At 37.9% G+C, this 20492-nt stretch overlaps 2 protein-coding genes across 2 annotated transcripts in view; one reads left to right on the forward strand and one right to left on the reverse strand.

Annotated features, from left to right (window-relative positions):
- Positions 1-1415: 1415 nt before the first annotated feature.
- The window catches only part of nt5dc1 (5'-nucleotidase domain containing 1), a 61263-nt gene continuing 42186 nt past the window's right edge, over positions 1416-20492 (forward strand). Inside the window, exons 1-6 of the mRNA XM_079888877.1 lie at positions 1416-1879; positions 2252-2343; positions 6925-6996; positions 7153-7262; positions 7476-7555; positions 7741-7822. Of these exons, the coding sequence (XP_079745003.1) occupies positions 1787-1879; positions 2252-2343; positions 6925-6996; positions 7153-7262; positions 7476-7555; positions 7741-7822 (529 nt within the window). The 5' untranslated portion in view covers positions 1416-1786. The remainder of the gene's footprint in view (positions 1880-2251; positions 2344-6924; positions 6997-7152; positions 7263-7475; positions 7556-7740; positions 7823-20492) is intronic.
- col10a1b (collagen, type X, alpha 1b) lies at positions 8335-12724 on the reverse strand. Its single transcript, XM_079888876.1, has 3 exons — positions 12456-12724; positions 11984-12107; positions 8335-10597 (listed from the first exon to the last, which is right to left on the reverse strand). The coding sequence occupies exons 2-3, from the start codon at positions 12090-12092 to the stop codon at positions 8727-8729; spliced, it is 1980 nt and encodes a 659-aa protein (XP_079745002.1). The 5' UTR covers positions 12093-12107; positions 12456-12724; the 3' UTR covers positions 8335-8726.

Here is a 20492-nt window from a genome sequence, read left to right on the forward strand (position 1 = left end):
TTATATCTCCTAAATGCACATTTTGTCATTGTTGTGGAGCACACCAGCCTATTCATTACCTTAGGGCTAACATATTCATACTAAAAGCTAAATAACTTAAATTTTGATTTCAGGGGGCCTTTAAAATAAATAGAATTGTAAATGCTTCCTCAGGTCAGGTCAAGTTATACATTTATGATCATGTTTCCTTACTCAGATAAGTTAACTTCACATAGATATACAAGTTAACTTATTGCAATCTCTGCTCAATTTAGGTCCATTTTAAAGTGTGCATTAAATATGACAATAGGACATAATAGCCTACATTAATTGTTTTTTTTATTGGAATGTAACATAGCGGCAACTAAATTAACAACACAATAAACATATATATATATATATATATATATATATATATATATATATATATATTTATATATTTATATATATATATATATATATATTTGGAAGTACGGAATATCAAATCTAATATGATTATTATATTGCACTGGAGGCATTGGAGTAGAATTAGCCTGATGTGGAGTCTGTAATTATAGGGTAAATGGGCATGGACATGGACAGAAATACAAAACATGATGGAAGCTTATAAACTATTTATAGTTTATAAACTATAGTTTCCAAAGAGAAGAGAAAAAGAATTTACAACCACCTGCACTGTTGTGTTTTCGTGTTTTATGTGGACTTTCCATAGACATGGAAACTAAATTTTGACTTGCTTAGTTGGGGACACTTAATATTCAACAATAATATTGATCTGCCTGCATTGACACCATTATGAGAACTGAGCTGGACGATGGCATCACTGTTTTCTCCAGAGCGGCTGGATAAATGAACTAAATTAATAACTTTTTAACAACAGAAATGAACCATCACTGAACTTAAGCTAGACTATGATGCTATTTTCTTCTAGATCTGCTGTACAGCAGAAACACACTTTGTTGCATTATTTTCCTGTTATCACTATAAAGCTGCTACAGTCTGTATTGTAAAAAGCGCTATATAAATAAAGGATTTGACATGATTTATACTGTTCAAACTGTATTCTATTCCCTTACACTAACCCTACCCATCACATAAAACTTTCTACATTTTTACATTTTCAAAAAAATCACTTATTATTTATATACGTTCATATACAGATATATTAAACATATTGTTTTCCTCATGGGGACCAAAAAAAATGTCCCCAAGGATTTCGGAAATTGCCATCTTTGTGGGGACATTTTGTCCTCATAAGGTAGACCTACAGGGTTTACCTGGAAAACACTTTGCTTTTGTAATCAATGAGTGGAAAACCCACAGCATTTTATTCTCGAGAATAATGATTTATTTTTATTTTCCAGTGTACAGCTTCATCCATGCATAACTGACAAATGTTCAATAATTAGAAGTGACGTGCGACAGTCCATTTTGTTGACGTTATTACGGTAACAACACCCGGAAATGCGCGAATATTCAGATATTAATACGTTCGTGTCTTGTGTAAGCAAGCAAGATACAAAGACCCGTTGTTCATAATGTTATAACCAGCACCGGAGTGTTTCCGCGTTAAATGCCGAGACGCGTTTTGCGCGTGACTGCGCCTTCCGCGAGCCGTTTCTAAACGCGGCTTGTAGTCTTTTGTGACACTGTTATCGCCGCTGTCCCACGTGTTGCAGAACAGACAAATACATTGCAGACTGCCGCCACCGAGCGAGCTGCTGCATCGACAGCTGGAAGTCATCGCAAGACATCACGATTCTGTAATCTTACAGTTCACATAACCATTCCCTCTAAAGCCTGTACAATGAGCGAATTCTTCTCGCTGTCGGAGTGTGATGTGATCGGCTTTGATTTGGACCACACGCTCTGTCGATACTATCTGAAGGAGACCTCCAGGGTGAGTCGTGCTGGCATCATGCATATCATCACACAGCCGACCTTACACGCAGAATATGGCTGACACATGGTTATAATAAATCAGAATCGGAAATATGTGTTCTGTTTGCGTTACATACTGGAACAGTCGCGTGTTGATGCGCGGATCTAAAATATCGATCTGTTCGGCAGGCCTCGTTAAAACACATTGAGAATGTGAGAGGAGTGTCTACTTTATCTGGCATTCTAGGAGGACGTTCATACATCGCATCTGACGTGTAGTTTACCTATAATAGCTCGAGATGATGCTTCAGTTATGGTTAGGCCTGGCATCTTCATGTCACTGTACCTCATGTTAGTACTTACATTTATTTCTTCTTCTGTCTGTGTGCAGCTGATCTATGAGAGTTTTGCAGGATATCTTGTGGAACACAAGGGATATGATAAAGATCTACTTAATTTAACACCTGCCGATTGGGATTTCTGGTGAGTTGTTTCAGCAATGCGCACACACACATAAAGTCATTAAAATGGTTAAGAATACCTGCATGAAACCAAGTGTTTAATGCCCAGACTTAACAATTAACAATTAGATATTTACTATGACACACGTCCAAATCACTCACTCACACACTCACACACACACACTCACTCTCTCTCTCTCTCACTCTCTCTCTCTCTCTCTCTCTCTCTCTCTCTCTCTCTCTCTCTCTCTCTCTCTCTCTCACACACACACACACACACACACACACACACACACACACACACACACACACACACACACACACACACACGCACACATTCTCTCTCTCTCTCACACACACACACACACACACACATACATTCTCTCACACACACACACACACACATATTCTCTCTCTCATTTACACACATTCTCTCTCTTGCACATATTCTGTCTCTCTCACACACACACACACACACACACACACACACACACACACACACACACACACACACACACACACACACACAAACATTCTCTCTCTCTCTCTCTCTCTCTCCTGATTCACATCATGAGCTCATTAGGAGCTTTACGCTTGTTAGGAACGTTTTTGTGTGTGTGTGTGTGTGTGTGTGTGTTTGTGGAAGTTTTGCAGTTGGTGACCTAATAAAATATTAAAACTAATTATGTCATCCTGGTACGGTGGACTCGTTCTCTCGTTTCATACAAACGCAGCTGCTGCCATTTTGTAGCTATTGTTGTAATGTGTACACTGTTGGATTATTTATTTATATAAATCTTATAAGATAAAAAACAGGTATGATTTTAAAACAGTTTAATCTCAAATCTATATCTCTTATCACCATAATTATTTAAGTGGTGAAATACCATGTAATAAGTGGTATGACTGTATACCGCATCTCTTAAATGTCTGTCTAGTTTGAACTTGCCGCTCTGCAACTGCTCTCTCCGCGGAAGCTTTGCGCTTAAAGAGCTAATAAAATATTTCGACTCGCGTCTAATTATTTACTTATGTGGCAAGTAGCCGTGTAACAAGTGGGATAATGTACATCCAGCCGGTTGTTATCTCAGAATAAACCCCTTCAGGCTGATGGAAGACCTGATCCTGATCACCCTGTCTGGGTTTATTCTGAGATAACAACTGGCTGGATGTACATTATCCCTTACTTATTGTGTAACAGACAACAACGTTGAAAATGGTGTTGTGCAAACGTCCCCTCAATCAGCTCCCTAGGTCATGAATCAGTATATCGTGTACATGAATTTTGGGCACTGGTAAGGACAGTAAAGGCTCCGATACACTCACGGCGAAGTTCTTTTTGGTTCTCTGTTTAGGGGTAAAATGAAGTTCGAAATACATTAGCAGAGATGAACTGTTATCGAACATCTGACGCCGCCCACACTGCTGAGAGCAACGGTTAGATGAATATGTAAGTCTGTGCTGTGCGCTTTGAGCTCTGCAATTTAGCAGTCTAGTAAAGTCACGTCACGTTTATTTATATAGCACTTTATACAATAGATTGCTTGAAATCAAGCAGCTTTACCGTGTTAAACATTAAAAACAGTGTTAGTCTCTCGTTTCATCAGAAGTACAACTTCATTTTCTACCATAAAGCAGCTCCTCCAATGTGTTCATCTTTTCACTCACGGACGTCGGATCACAACGGACTCGTGAGGAGAAATGAACTGGAAAATATTTCTATGTGAAAGAAGGCAGAGCCTCCGCACACACATACCGATTACGTAATTGCCACGGACCAATAGAACAAGCTGTTTCGAACTCCAAAGAAGTTAGTTTTGGCCTGATTTTGTTCTAAATGACGCCACATCAGTTCGTTCTTTGATTTCGCTTGAAGTATATCAGGGCCTTAATGGACACTGGATCACTACACATTGGGACACTGATGACTCTATTTCTGGCGACATGACAATGTCCACATTGTACAACTGGCGACATGAATACTGGTATTTATGAAACAGCAGAGCTGATATTTTCCTATATAATAAATACAGTGCTATGCATAAGTTTAGACACCCATGCTAAAGTTGACTAAAAAGAGGAATAAAAAATCATCTTTTGGAAATTGAACTTAATGCCTTAATTTAAAAAATTAGGAAAAATCCAACCTTTAAGGACACCAATTTTCTTTGTGAATGAATAATGTATCGTAAATAAATAAATGTTCTTCCTTAAAATACAGGGTGCATAAGTTTGGACACCCCCATGTTAAATTCCCATAGAGGCAGGCAGATTTTTATTTTTAAGTATTTAAAAAAAATTTTTTTTAGGATACTATGCATCCTGATAAAGTTCCCTTGGCCTTTGGAATTAAAATAGCCCCACATCATCACATAGCTTTCACCATACCTAGAGATTGGCATGGTTTTATTTCAGTTAGCCTAATAGCTGCTTTGATTTGCATTGAGAGATGATCTTATGGAAAGTACCCCATGCCAATCTCTAGGTATGGTGAAGGCTGTGTGATGATGTGGGGCTATTTTAATTCCAGAGGCCAAGGGAACTTTATCAGGATGCATAGTATCCTAAAAAAAAAAAAAAAAAAAAAAAACTTAAAAATAAAAATCTGCCTGCCTCTATGGGAATTTAACATAGGGGTGTCCAAACTTATGCACCCTGTATTTTAAGGAAGAACATTTATTTATTTACGATACATTATTCATTCACAAAGAAAATTGGTGTCCTTAAAGGTTGGATTTTTCCTAATTTTTTAAATTAAGGCATTAAGTTCAGTTTCCAAAAGATGATTTTTTTATTCCTCTTTTTAGTCAACTTTAGCATGGGTGTCTAAACTTATGCATAGCACTGTACTTTATTACATTTACCTACCAACATTTCAATTGTAACATAATTATAAATATTGTCTGCATCCAAAATCTTAAAAAATATTGCATTTTGAGAATGCATTCCAAGGTAAAAAGTCATCAAGGCATTGATTCTGAAGGTATTAATTGATTCTTAAAACATTCTGAAGGTTTCTCAGATGTATCCTTCACTGCCTTTGATATCCCACAATCCTGTGCTTGCCATTCCATGATTTATGTTTCAACGCTTCAGAACTTCTGTTAAGGGAATATATTGAGCATCGATGGTCCCTGGTTAATCACGGTGCATTGTGGGACTATTTAGGGAGCGAACGTTTCAGTGCACTGGAAGATATTTTAGGATTGAGACAGCCCTTCAAATTGCCGACTCCCGGATCAGTGCCCTGACTACTGAACTAGGGAGCTGATTGAGACAAGGAAGAGAGACAAAATGTGCAGAGCGGTGGGTCCCCAGGATCAGGATTGAAAACCACTGTTTTACAGTATAGTTCAGATTTATAATTATTCATTAATGGTTCAACATGGTCATAAGCTCAAACTCAGAGTAACCCAAGCATGCAAACTCTTCACCATTGGTGAAAATCACCATTTTGATAGCAGAATCGGTCGCCTAAGTTGATGCGCAAACACATTTTTGACACTTGTTGTTCTGGATGCATTTGTTAGGCTACAATAGTGGCCAATTGTGTATTAAAAAGGTCCAATTACATAACTGAATTTGTGCATCTGAATTCTGCAGCAGGGCTTCTGCATTTATGCAGGAGCACTGCAGATTTTGATTACGTTTTTTTTCTTTGATAACTATTAATTATTATTTTGAAGATATAAATACAAAATACTATGTATACATTAAACAGTAGCATACAGCTGGATGTTAACTACATTTAAGACTGTTTCATGAAGAAAAAAATTAATTCTTAATGTTAATGCTTTAAAAAGAATATTTGTTTATAAAAATATGTAAGTTATGTAATGTTATTGTCAATATGATTATTATCAAACAAATAAAGCCGGTGAATTCACACTTGGCATGTTTGGTTGGATTAAAACGAACCCTGGTGCGATTGCTCTGTTAGTGCGGTTCATTTGAATAAGTGTGAACCCATCGATCTGAACCCTGGTGCACACCGTACAAGCGGACCGAGTGCGCTGAAAAGATGGGTCTCGTCCGCTTTCAGACGAACTTTGATGCGGTTCGACTGAAAAATGAATGCAACAAGAACCAAAGACATGTAAACAAACAGAACATAATGTCACAAGATGCCACCCTAATATAGACAGAATGCTCAAGCATACCTGTTTTATGGGGGGAGGGGTTTGCAAGAAATTCCTAGTAAAGTATTTCCTAAAGTATAATAGTCTCATCTTTTTCACCCCTAGTGAGTTGGTATTCTTAAAGTCAAGAGTATCTAAAAAATTATCTGAAGCATGACATTTTGTTATAATGACCTTGTTTGCCCATTTTTCATATGGTCAGCTCCATTAAAGCTGTGTGGACTGCAAATTTAAACATCTCAAGAACATGGCTTATGTTCAAAATTGAAATACGAACAAATTGATTCTTGTTTCAAGCAGGTATTCTTGTAAATTGTGAAAATTATATTAATTGGGTATTAATATATCCATAAGCTTGTCATTTATGTAAGCTGTTTGTTTCCAAACAAACAAGTTGTTACCCTTGTATGAGCTTGTTTGTCTCTCTAGTACACAAACACAGTTGCTTGTTGTCATGTGACCAGTTTTAAAGGTCTTGTGGTGGACCTTGAGGAGGGAAACCTGGTCAAGCTGGCAGAGGATGGTACTGTCTTGCGGTGAGTCAATTCTAATATGCCGTGTGTATTTGAATGATTACTCAGCAGTACATTTTATAGCTATTTTTTTTTCTTTTTGTACTGTGCATAGTGAAATATCTAAACTGCTAACTTGTTACATTAAGATGTTAATCTATTTAAAACTCTTATTTGTAGGGCAACTCATGGCACTAAAAACCTGAGTACTGATGACATCATAAAGCATTATGGTCCAAAAAGAGAATGGAAACATTTTAATAGCCTTAATACCTCGTACACACGATCTGGTAAGGCTGCTTTTTGTCAGCTAGTTTATTTTATAATTTCTGATGACAATATAACAATCATTCGCTTATTGTATTTGAGGATTTTTTTTATTATATATTGTACTATTATTATTTATTATATTTATTATCAATTGCAGTTTTACAGTGTTTTATCATATTTTCAAATAACTGTCTTTACCTAAATATGTGATTTAGTTCACTCATTTGTTGCAGCAAAATACTATTTTTATGACAACTATTTTGACCTCCCTGGTGCCCTTCTCTGTGCAAGAGTGGTGGATATGTTGAATAAGGTAATACTAATTTAATTAATTCAGCGCTTTTCAAAAAAGCTATATTTCTATTTCAAATTAGAAGTAGCATTTGTTAATTTAGCTGTATTGTGAATGTTAAATTGTATAACAAAAATGTATGTTGTCATTTGCTAATGTTTTCATTTAAAATGAATGCATTGATTATTTTATTTTTTTAACCCTAGCAAGGAGTCGAAATCACATCTGACTTGTGGAAAGACATTGTTGCTGCAATTGACCATAATTACAACACATCTGCATTTCGGGGTATGTAGAAAAAACCCTCTTATACCCTTTTATTATTTGTAATCAGTATTTAAAAATTTCATTTTGATATTGTATAATGTCTATAAAGGTCTTACACCATGTCTACACCAGACGCGACAAAGCAACCATTGCATATCCACTTGTTGTGTCAGAAGTAGCGCAAGCGCTTGAAGTTTATCAGAAATAAAAACGGGGTATGAGTTTACAGTTGGGAATTGGTCATGTCGTTCTGCGCCTCATCCAGTGTAGACAGCATCACTTATTATAATGGGTTCTATTTGCTATCAGAATAACATTTTAAAGTTAAAATTTAAAAGATAAAGATATTGTTGCTTAACTTTTACAAAGATAAGGTCAAGGTAAGCACTTTCTTTGGGAAAACTTTAACCTTTTGCTGCAGTCAAACACAAACAGCAACACTGGCACTGAAACTTTATTTGTATTTATTATTATGATGCACACCTTGTGACGTTACAGAGTTAAAAGGAAAAAACAACGACTCACAATTATAATTATTCACTTGGAAATCCATTTAATTCAAAACCTGGCTCACTTAATTTGTCTTAAAGAGCCTGTGTCTTCAAAGCATACTCAACACAGGAAACTTATGCTAAAATGTGGGCTCAGGAAAAAGTCATACACATAGCAAAATTCAATACATAACCATCAGTTCAGGTTCTAGGCAAATGCAATAGGTCTGTTGTCTAATTTCTTGGATAATTTTTATTGGCGTTCCTTAATAATTGAGATCATCAAAATATTTTCATACAAGGTCTTCTTTAGATCAACAAGCTACAGACAATTTTTCTAAATTAGTCTTCATTTTCTACTCTGCATGACTTTATCTCAGGGAAACATGAAAATGAGTAGAGTAGAAAGATTGAGGTTTTCTTGAGTGTGTTTATCACGTTGTGGCAATCAAGAAGCCAGAGAAAGAACAGTGAACATTTTCATCAGCATAAATGCCATTGGACTGGTCATCTGGAACCTGGATGAACACTGTGTCATGGGAATGCAGCATAAGGACAGCACTGCCAGACATCTGGTCAAGGAAACCTTTGTTGTACTCATCATAAGAGAACAGGACTGGCTCACTGTTTTTGTAAAGTGCTACCAATGCATTTGCTCCATTGACATGCATATGGAAAGAAAAGTAGTAAAGTCCTGGAACCTGACAGGTGAATATGCCAGTGTTAGGATCATAGTGGTTCTCTCCATTGTACACAATTTGGTTGAATGCAATTGGTGATCCAGCATTAGGATAAGCTGTGGTAAGAAGAGCTGTGAATGCTGACATGGGTGCTTTCATCAGCTCGTGACTAACAGGCATTACCATCTCATGGGATTTAATTGGCATGCTTTTCTCGTGGTGGTAAACCATCTCGCCTGGAGGGCCAGGTGGCCCAGGAGCTCCTGGTTTACCCGGGTGACCATCATGACCTCTGGCACCAGGGACACCAGGAGGACCCTGAGGTCCAGAAATTCCCTTGGATGTGAGCCCTGCAGGGCCAGGGGGGCCTGGAAGTCCTGGGTGACCCTTAAGCCCTGCTGGACCAACAGGTCCTGATGGACCTATTGGTCCTCTTGCTCCAGGGATACCATCTTCACCCCTTCCACCTGGTTGCCCTTGAAGTCCTGGATGTCCCTTATCACCTGGTGGCCCTTTGGTACCGGGGATACCTGGAGCACCGGTAAATCCTGGTTCGCCCTTGGAACCTTGATGTCCCATATGGCCCATTGGGCCTGGAGGACCTGCTGCACCTGGAAGACCAGATTTTCCTGAGAAGCCTTGTGCCCCTTGTTCACCCTTTGCACCTCTTGGGCCTGGTGCCCCAACCATACCAATGTCACCTTTAGCTCCCTGTGGACCTGCTTCTCCTTGGAATCCCCTGGAACCTTGAGGACCAGCTTGACCTATTGGGCCAATAGCACCTGGATGACCTGTGTGACCTATTGGCCCTGGTTCTCCCTTTTGGCCTGTTGTACCTGAGGTTCCTGGCACTCCACGATCTCCTGGCAGTCCAGGTGATCCAGGTTTGCCAGTACCTGGCAGACCTGGAGCGCCTGGCTGTCCTGCTGGTCCTTGAGGACCTTTTTGTCCCATTGACCCAGGCATTCCTGGAGCGCCATTCTGGCCTGGTTTTCCTGGTGCTCCTATTCCAGGTGCCCCTGTATGACCCTTTGGGCCTGGTATGCCCATAGGACCTGGTGACCCATCCCTACCTGGCATTCCTGACTTTCCAGGCTCTCCAGGAAATCCACTTGGTCCTGATTTTCCAATTCCAGGCTGACCGGGCTGACCAGAAGGACCCTGAGGTCCCATTGGACCTGGGCTACCAGGTCCTCCTGGAATACCATGGCCAGGTTCTCCTTTCTGGCCTGGCAGTCCAGGAATTCCAGGATGACCCTTTAAGCCCGTTTCTCCACGTGGGCCCATTGATCCTGGGAGACCATGTGGTCCAGGCTTTCCAGCAGAAGAAAGGCCAGCAGGTCCAGGGCTTCCAGGTGATCCTGGTGCTCCTCTTGCACCTTGAGGTCCTGCAGGCCCTTGGTGTCCCTTCTCGCCTGGATATCCAGGTGCACCTGGCTTTCCAGGTGAACCTGGGCTTCCAGGTTTACCAGGTGAGGAGTATCCTGCTGGACCTGGTGGTCCAGGTGGACCAACTGGACCGGTGTGTCCAACACCATTCTTTCCAGGCATTCCTGGTGCGCCAGGTGGGCCGGCGGGGCCAGGTTCACCTGGGGAACCTGGAATACCAGGTTCACCAGCAACAGCTACAAATAAGACAAAATATAAGATAATTTACACACAACATTACAAAATGTAAAAATATAATAAAAATTCTAAAATTGCTTGTAAGACATTCCTTAACATACACCTTTGGCTTAGTAGCATGGCACTGACTTAAATCTGACATTTGACAAGCTAAGCTACATTTACATTTTAAAGTACATTATTAATTAGAGACTGATCTGATTGATCTGTTTGCTATCTCAGCCACATTTGTAGACCAAAAATAAATATATTTTAATTAGAATAATAAGTGAGTGTATTACTTGTTTTCATTTTAAAGTTTATTTAAAATTGATTCATTCTCTTGGTGAGATAGTGTGTGGGTGTGTGTTGATTTGACTATGCTTGTCCAAAATGGCCTCACTATTCAAAAATGTACTCAGTAAAATGCTGAAACCTGTCAAACACTGAATAGTCAGCTTAACCTCAATAGTTAAAGTGGCTTATAAATTGGCCAAATCATGTTTTTGTTTAAAAAATCTAAAGGTCAAGTTAGTCGATATAAAACAACTGATATTCAACTGATATAAAAACAATGGATATATCCTCACTAATATATTAAAGAAAATGTGTGTGTGTGTTAATGTTATTTGCAGCCCACATTGGTTTAAGAATGATTGACGAGAGAACTTTAACTTTTAAATGTGTGCTATGTGGTGATTATCATGATATAAAAACCCCTGCACAAGTTTTTTTTTGTTATAAAATAGGCTGTTTAATTAATTCTATATAGTCATGGGTGCTGAACGTTTGGATTGGATTGTTTGATAATCTAGAAAACGCAGGAAATAGCCAGTTGAAAAAAAAAAAATCGAAAAAAAAAATCAAATTGAAACCGTGCTTGGCCAGAAACTAATGGTATAATTTAACACCACAGTATGGGTTATTTTGGGTATGCCTGTTGTATAAAGTGGTTACCTCTGTTTTGGTGATTTTACTATGTTCTAAAGTAGTGGATTATATAGTCTGTGGTGTATACCAACTGAAAAGTAATTAACTAACAGTATTTGTAGTCTTTGCACAAGAACTTTATTTGGTAAAGTTAATGTATTCTGGGCAATATATGCAGCTTAGCAATTAAAGAGGGGCTAGATATATAAAGAGTTGCTTGATATATGTTGACTGAAAATAGTTTTGTGTACGCTTAAATGACCTGAGTGACTGAAGCTCATCTAATTTGTTGCAAAGAGGCTCATCCAATTTCATATTCATTTATGTACATATATTAGGCACCCTATGTACCTCAAGCTCCCTTAGTGTACTGTGTCTCAATGGTGCACCTTCTGCTGTTATTATACATATTCTGACTCATTCCACATTACAATTATGAAATACATTAAGCATATATGGACCAAATGTAAACTCACTGTGAGATTTTGTAGGATAAGGCTGTTTCTTCACATGATAGTATCTGTCAGGGGTCGCCTCAGCCAGTACCACAAGGAGAAGGAGAATGCTTGTTACCCGGAGGTCCATTTTCTGAAGCTAAGCCTGTAAAGAAATTATGAAATGAGAGCAATGATGAATGAGTGACAGAAACATCTCCTCATAGCATTTAAAAAATGGGCATTATAAAGAAACATGTTGTCTCGGTATATCTAAACATGCTGTATAAAATTAACATAAATAACAAATGACTACAGAAAGCATCAAGTACATGTGTAATCACTCAGAAAACATCCCAGAAGACTTGATGTATGTGGCCCAGGAGCTCACTGACACGCATACAAAGTAGCATCTAAAAGATCTTCTCCTCACACCCATTCCAGCAACACCACACACTCCCAAACCAGCATTATTCGGCCGCAGAAAGCTAGAGAGGCAAGTGTCTTTACCCACCAGTAGGCCGGAGCTCCAGAAGTCAGAGGGGGTCAGGCTGCTGTCCCGACCAATCTGTATATTTGTACGTTTCCAACTCCTGTAAGTCCGTGGTACTCCTGTTCACAGAAGTGGATTCTTCTATTTATACCAAATTTGCTTCTCCAGCAGCACCCAAAATCTCCCTCCCTCCTCGTGTGATGTCAGTTTTAATGAAGGGTATGGTGTCCCTTGTGAGTGCATGGCAATTCGGCATAATTCGGTAGTTCACATCATTTTTATCTGTGGTCATGCTTTCTTTTGATCCATACAGGCAAAATGGTAACACTTTACAATTAGGTTCATTAGTTAATATATTAACTAACATGAACTAACCATGAGCAATACATTTGTTACTGTATTTGTTAATCTTTGTTAATGTTGGTTAATACAAATACAGCTGTTTGTTCCTGTTAGTTCACAGTGCATTAACTAACATTAACAAAGAATATTAAATGCTGTATAAGTGCAGTTCATTATTAGTTCATGCTAACTTATGTAGTTAACTAATGAACCTTATTGTAAAGTGTAACTAGCAAAATTAATAAATAAAAATACAAAAAAGTAAAGGATGTTACACTATATTAAACGCTGTTCTCTAATGGCACATGTTTTTTGTGTGTTATGCATATTTTGTAAAACTTTAACCGAGTTTGTGCATTATTTTGTGAAACTCAGATCTTGCACATTTTATGCAATATGTTGTGTGCCTTCTATACCTTAAAAATGGTTAGGGTGCAAAAAAGTATGGGTATTAAAAATTATTTAGCTGAACCTTTAAAAAATAAGATGACTGGTTAGAAGAATAGCCTTTGTCTGTGTATGTTTTGCCTTTTAGATTTATTCCTTTAAAAAACATCAAGATCAGTGTGAAACCACAGCTTAGAATATGCGTGGAAGTGTGGTTAATTCTACTCTGAAACAGCAGAGGGCAGAATTGAAGTCCTTTTTGTCCTCATGTGGGAACAGTGGGCTGCACCAGCCATGGGGTCGTGATTATGGTTATTTTTAGAATTTTGATGACAGGAAAGTGTCAGAGAAACAAATCTGGTGAAGTGGAGTTCTGTGCTTGTCATTATGGTTAATACATGGCTGTCAATCACATGTTCCAATCATTTGCCTGTGCTGTTTGTCTTTGTGGAGTTTTCACACAGTTTTAAAATGAGTTAAACAGACCATAAGATTTACAGTAACACCATGCAAGTATTACTATTTTAATATGAAATGTTGTGTAATCATTAGTGGTCTTATGATATTTAATTGGCAGATTGACAATTTTGGTTTGCACCAGTTTATTTTGAATCTTTTTTTATTTTTTTAATTAATAATCAGTAAGTTCAAACCTGTAATTTTAAAGCAAAAAAGTTTGCCATTTGGCATGTTTTCTATGCATGCAGTATATTTTATTACAATTTTTTCTTGAGTATCTGATTTAGAAGCCGTTCAGTTTTACGACCCACAGCTGACCACCAGCAGAACTATGTTCCTCCTGACAACCACATTTAGTAAAATAACAGATCTGAAGATTTGGAAGTCTCTCTTTCAGTCAGTTCCTTATGCTGTCTCTTGGGCCAGTAGAGAAGACCTCACAGTGGAGTTCATGTTTACTTCTTTTGATGACAATTTTGGTTGGCTTATCAATTTAAGCATTCCAGTCTAAAAATAATGTTTTTTTTTTTGGTTGTTGTTGCTTTTTTTGTGTGATTCAGTAAGAAACATTTGCTTGTGCATCTGAAAGGGGTGTGTTTGTTTTTGTTTTTTTGTGTTCCTTAATTTTCAGTTCTGGAACACTTTGTAGACAATATTTTTTTATTTTTTTTAAAGTTATATTTTTGGGCTTTTGCTTTTTTTTTTTAAATAGGACAGTTTGAGAGAGACAGAAAGCAGGAGTGAAGGGAACAGGATCAGGAAAGTACCTCAAAACCTCAAAAGCCGTTTTGTGCAATATGACTGAATGCTGGTCGCAAGGCTATAAGGGTGTCACGTTAAATGGTCGATAACTAGAAAATTAAAGTACCGTAATATTATTTGGTGGTGATTATTTGGTAGTAATATTATATCATGCTGATAATTTTGACCAAAATGTTTATTTCAACATTTAATAATACATTGTTATAATCAAAAGTTTTAATTATTATTTAGTGGACCTGAGCTAACAATGATCAGTTGTATTTTTTAACTAATGTTAAAGGTATAGCGGAGGATTTTCCCGAATTTTAGAAAAGAACCGCCCTCTCCACTTTTTGAAAAAATGCACATGCGCAACACTCCTGCTCCCGAGAGGAACGCCTATTAAACGTGTGCACGAGCTAATCATAGCTTACATTAACTTTTACTAGCAGTGATTTTAAATGGATTTCTCCAAATAGCATGCCAAACTTTACCTGTCAAGTAGAAACTTCACGACTGAGGCATCAGTGGGAAGCCCAACCTGTATTTTGAGCACACGCCATCGTGTGAATCGTGTGCACGAGCACGTACCACGGCCTTACGTAAACATATCACCAGAATGATTGACACTTAGGAGGACCAATAGTCTTGATGATCCACCCGGAAAAAGAAAATCCTCCGCTATACCTTTAACAAAGAATAATAACTTACGTAACAATGAGCAATAGCTACATTTGTTAATGCTAATGCATTAACTAACGTTAACTAATGAGACTGAGATCTACTTACTGTAGATTTAATGAAAGTTATCATGAGCATTGTAATGTTTTAAAGCAGATGTCTTAAATTTCAGTTGATTTTAAAAATGAGCAGTTCATTCATAATGCATAAGATCGATGCGCAAATACAAATCGGAAGTCAAAAGACAATGAGCGCAGCGCTGAAAAGGGTCGGGTCTACATAAGGTCTACAGTATGACAACACTTTTTTCGCAACTTATTTCAATATTGTGAAAATACTGTATACTGTGATAAAAGCTTCAGCAATTATCGCAACATGAACATTTTATACAGTCACATGCCTAATTGTATGTATATACTCACACACTTTATTTGCTTTTATTTTAGAACACTTAATGATTATCTAATCAAAACAAAACATGTTACAATCAAATGCATTTCTGATTACTGTCGGCTGCATGAACATATCAGTTTGCTTTTTCACATCATTAGCTTTAAATATGCAACTTTGCTGCATAACGAATGCATAAGTCAAGTCAAGTCAAGTCAACTTTATTTATATAGCGCTTTTCACAATACAGATTGTATCAAAGCAGCTTCACAGTATTAAATAAAATAGTACATCAGTGTTTGTTTCTAGTGTAAAACATCCACGTTTGGTAATGCTGATCAATAGTATTGTTGATTGATTAATTAAATTAAGTATCCCCAACTGAGCAAGCCAAAGGCAACAGTGGCAAGGAACCGAAAAACTCCATCAGGTGACCTAATGGAGAAAAAAAAACCTTGGGAGAACCCAGGCTCAGTCTGGACATAAAAGCGACCAGCTGGATATAAACTAATGCGAATAGATGGGAACAATCGTGACATTAAACATTTGGGTTGGGCTTGTGTGTGTTTTTCACGTGTCAAAATAAACTCCACGAGCTGTCAGCGATTTCGCCTCTAGAGGCCGCTCTCGTACTGTATAATGACAGCAGACCGACCCTTCTCAGCCACAGCAACGGACACAACCCGGAAAAACTATCAGTATGGATTTTTGTTCTGATTGTTCCAGCAATCAGTTATCGGTGCTGATTCATCGGCAAAATAAATCAGTCAGTCGACCTCTATTTTAATCACAGCCATCTACTGTAAGTAATAATGTGCCATTTTCACGGTAGCACCTGGTTTCGCTTATTACTTCTTGACACGTAAATAGAATATCTAAAATGGCACATCTTTACTTGCAGCAGATGATCAGATGCTAACTAGAAACATATTGTAGCCATTGTTTTCCTATTGTAGTTATTATGTTTATGGAAGCATTTCTGATGAGTGTCTGTAAACGAGTTCAAGTATGTGCGCGCACACATAACGTGCATAAAAGGTCTATCTGCCACCATAAATATTATACAATGTACACTGCTGTTCAAAAGTTTCAAATCATTACGATTTTTTGTCATGTTTTCATGCTCTCCAAGGGTGCATTTATTTGATCAAAAATACAGTAATGCTGGAAAAATATTACATGTAAATGAACTCTATTATATATTCATCTACTTCAATAATATAATTTATTCCTGTAATGGCAAAGCTGAATTTGTATCATTAATAATCCAGTCTTCAGTGTAACATGATCCTTTGGAAATCATTCTAATGTGCTGATTCAAAACGTATCTTATTATTATCTTATGTTGAAAACAGTTGTGCTGATAAGTGTTTTTGTGGAAAGTTAATACTGTTTTACTGTATTTTTTGATCAAATAAAGCTTTTGGTGAGCATAAGAGACACACACAAAAAAAATTCTTGATTCCAAACTTTGTTTCTGTTGTGTGTGTGCTGTTGTTTTATGTTTGTAACATTTACCACATTTAAATTGTTACATGTGTTTTAAGTTCTGTTCTATTCTATTTAGTGCTTTAATGATTATAAATACTGGGAGAAATGAACATGATACAATTTATGCTAGTTTAATGTAATATATTTTCCATTTAAATCAGCATATTATCGGTAATACAGTCCCACTGAGTAGTTTTTCCATTCATTAGATAGCAGCTTCATTGTAGGGGGTTAAAAGTGAAATAGGAAATTGTCTGTATCTTTATCGACCACAATGAGCTGTGAATTATCGGAATCTGTCCTACACTCCTAATAAAAATGTACACTGAAGATTCCCTATGATACCAAAACTTTGATAATCTCTTGACTGATTCAAGAAGCAGACCAGACAGGGTTCTCATAATGAGTTCTGCTGTGGTTCACCCAGGGCCGTCAGGAGTTTAAGTTTTGCTGTCTGGTGAGGTAATCTACCTCCTCTGATGTGGTCTTCCGATGAGCTTCTGTCTTTAGTGAAGAGGTGGTGCTGGAAAAACTTAATGCTCATTTACTAAGCTTCTATATATAGTAAAACACACCACTCTCACTTTCCATATGTAATACCATGTGATTTCCATATGTGTGCTTGCACTATGTTGAATCCCAGCAGTTGCATAGCTACGTCTGTTTAAGCCCATTGTCTAACTTAACCATTATGGAACAAAAACAAAAATGCCTCAAACCAGTCTACACATATAGGAGTGTCTCGTATAAAATGATCTCATAGGCCATTTGTTACAAGCACTGACTATGTTGTACCGCCCATATTCACATAAAATAAACAGAAAGATAAGCTCATGATTTCAGTAGTCACAAAGCACAAGACATTACAAGTCAATGGAGCATGTGGATGCTTTTTCTACATAAAATGAACAATGCAAATCAGTGTACTGGATGATTTATGAATATGTGTTGTGTCATGTTTACATGTCATCTGGTTGTTTGTCAACGTGGTTAAAATAGAAGCCAGGACTGGATAGTATCTTGTTGGTACAGTATCTAGATTAGGCAGATTATAAATGAAAGGGTTAGGGACAATGAACTGTGGTGGAGTATGAGGCTAAATAGTGGCAGAGATGATGACGTGCAGGTGTGTGTGATTGGAGATGACGTGCAGGTGTGGACCAGGAGGGATGCTGGGAAGTGAAGTGCAGAGGATGGTGGCTAGGTGGAAATGAGACAGCTGTATTTAAGTATATTTTTTTGTTAAGCCATTTTGCTTCCACAGTTTTTGTAATGTGAGATGTTTCACATATGTAGGTTTATTATAGAAGTGCATCATATAGAAAATGTCCTATTTAAAAAAAAAAAAAAAATGAATGCATATCCACAATGTGTGAGATGAGAATAAAATAGAGTACGTAGGTCTACATTAATCTGGATACATTTGAAAACAGCCTTTTCATTTCAAAATGCTCCCTGTCCACAATAGCATTTCCAAAAGTGGCTCATCCAGATTGAAACATCCAAAAATGATTAAATCGCCTTACTCTGCATGTGTAAAACATGCTAAAAGTTTACAAGATGATAAAAAGAGAGCAAACATAATAAAGTTCTCACGCTATTCTTCTGGCATAATCATTTTATTAGCAAAATATCCCACTAGGTAGTGTTGCGTCCAGGTCGCACTCAAAATCATTGTCATCATGTTTTGTCGCAGCAATTACAAGTGCATTTTCAGTCATCTTTGCAGGAATGCTATATGAGACTGAACCAAGGAACATTTATCTTCAGCAACGCTATGAAAGCAAATGGCAGACACAACATTGCTGGTATAACCATGGATATCTATGGGTTCAATATGTGCCACGACTAAACATGCATTTTCAAATACCTCCATTTTCACAGTCAGCACTAAAACGGCGTTTTCAAATTCATCCACTCGTGAGAACGTTTTGAAAAAGCTCCATCTTCGTTGACAAAAATGCTGCCTCAATGTGGACGGAAGGCCAAAATGGAGAGAAAAAGATATGTTTTCAAATGAAAACGTATTAGCGTAGACAAGGCCTGAAAGTTACCCCAGTTTTTTGTAACTGAGAAATGAGTTTATCCACTTGCATATCCGTAAGCTTACCCGAGGACATCGCTTTAGCTGCTTTCTGGAATAGGCCCTGGCACCAAGCCCCACTGCCCAACATCACCAAAGCTCTTTTATGAATGGGGAAAAATCCCCTGTTATTGGAGCAAAGGGAGGACAGACTACAAATGGCATATACTTCATGTGTCATATACTGTTGACCTCTAGTTCTTTCTTTAAAAAAAAACAAAAAAAAAACAAACTGATCATGCTTAAAATTGGAATCATGATCGTTTTTAACATGGACAGAATGGGGAATTTCACTTTTAGACATGTCTCTAGTACTACTACTACTACTTCACCTTTCCACACTTTTCTGGGGTATAGGCCGTCAACCAGGGCTCGCCAGGCATCTCTATCTTGGGCTTTCCTCTCGACCTCGCTCCAGGTGTAACCCATCTTTTTGCAGTCCACCTCAAGGTCTCGGCGCCTTCCTCTTTTCCTTTTTCCTTGAGGATTCCAGGTCAGGGCTTGCCTTGTGATGTTTGATATTGGTTTCCTGAGGGTGTGCCCTATCCAGCGCCAGCGCCTCTTTGTGATTTCATCCTGTACTGGGAGCTGTGATGTTTTGTGCCACTGGTCCCTGTTACTGATGGTGTTTGGCCAGAGGATTTGGAGGATTTTTCGTAGACAGGTGTTGATGAATGTCTGGACTTTGCTGATAATGTTCGCATTTATCCTCCAAGTCTCAGCTCCATACAGAAGGACTGACTTGACATTGGTTTTTGAAAAAAAATAAAAAAAATAATTGTTTCAAATGTCTTGCTTATTTGTTTGTTCATTTAAAAAGAGCTGGCTGGCTGTTTTTAGAGTGCTGGGAGGCAGATGATGCCTAGAAAAAAGAAAGACTAATGAAAGGCTGCTGAGTGTGGGAAAGCTGAAGATAGTGGAAAAGGTAAAGATAGATTTATAAATTGACATAAATTTAACATTCAAATACATCCAGTGTGCCACTGAGGCATTTGTAATTCTATGGATGGGGGGATTGACGGAAGATCTTCAGGCAGAGAGTTGTTGCAATTACAGGGATCAAAAGACAAACTGTGCCAAATCACAACCGGAAGAAGCTTAACCCAGCAATCCAGACACTCAGAATAGGAGCTGAGGCTCAGATGTGCCATCCACTCATGGCTTTCAGACATTAAGACATTTTGAAAAGCTCTTGCATTTATCTTGCATATTTACTTTGCATACTTTTCAATATTCTGCATTGACAGGGACCAGAATAGGGTGGATTTATGCTAAACCAGGAACTAAACTAGACACTGTAGAGAATCATCCATCTTTCTGTAGGGTTACCCAATGGTACGTCTTCCACAGTGTCACGGTTTACTGTCTTTACTCTTCGTCCAGTTCCTAAACACTGGGCTGCCACACACATGTGACCGTGCCCACCCAAGTTAAAGAGGACCCACATGTCCTCAAAACATAAATGTTCATTTATCCGAGGCGCT

This window comes from Squalius cephalus (genome assembly GCF_949319135.1).
Source record: "Squalius cephalus genome assembly, chromosome: 12".
NCBI lineage: Eukaryota > Metazoa > Chordata > Actinopteri > Cypriniformes > Leuciscidae > Squalius > Squalius cephalus.

Coding starts and splice junctions, on each gene's coding strand:
- col10a1b (XM_079888876.1), bottom strand. CDS start 12,092: ATGGACCTCCGGGTAACAAGCATTCTCCTTCTCCTTGTGGTACTGGCT. Junction 10,598..11,983: donor TTATCCTACAAAATCTCACA/GTGAGTTTACAT, acceptor TCTTATTTGTAG/CTGTTGCTGGTGAACCTGGT.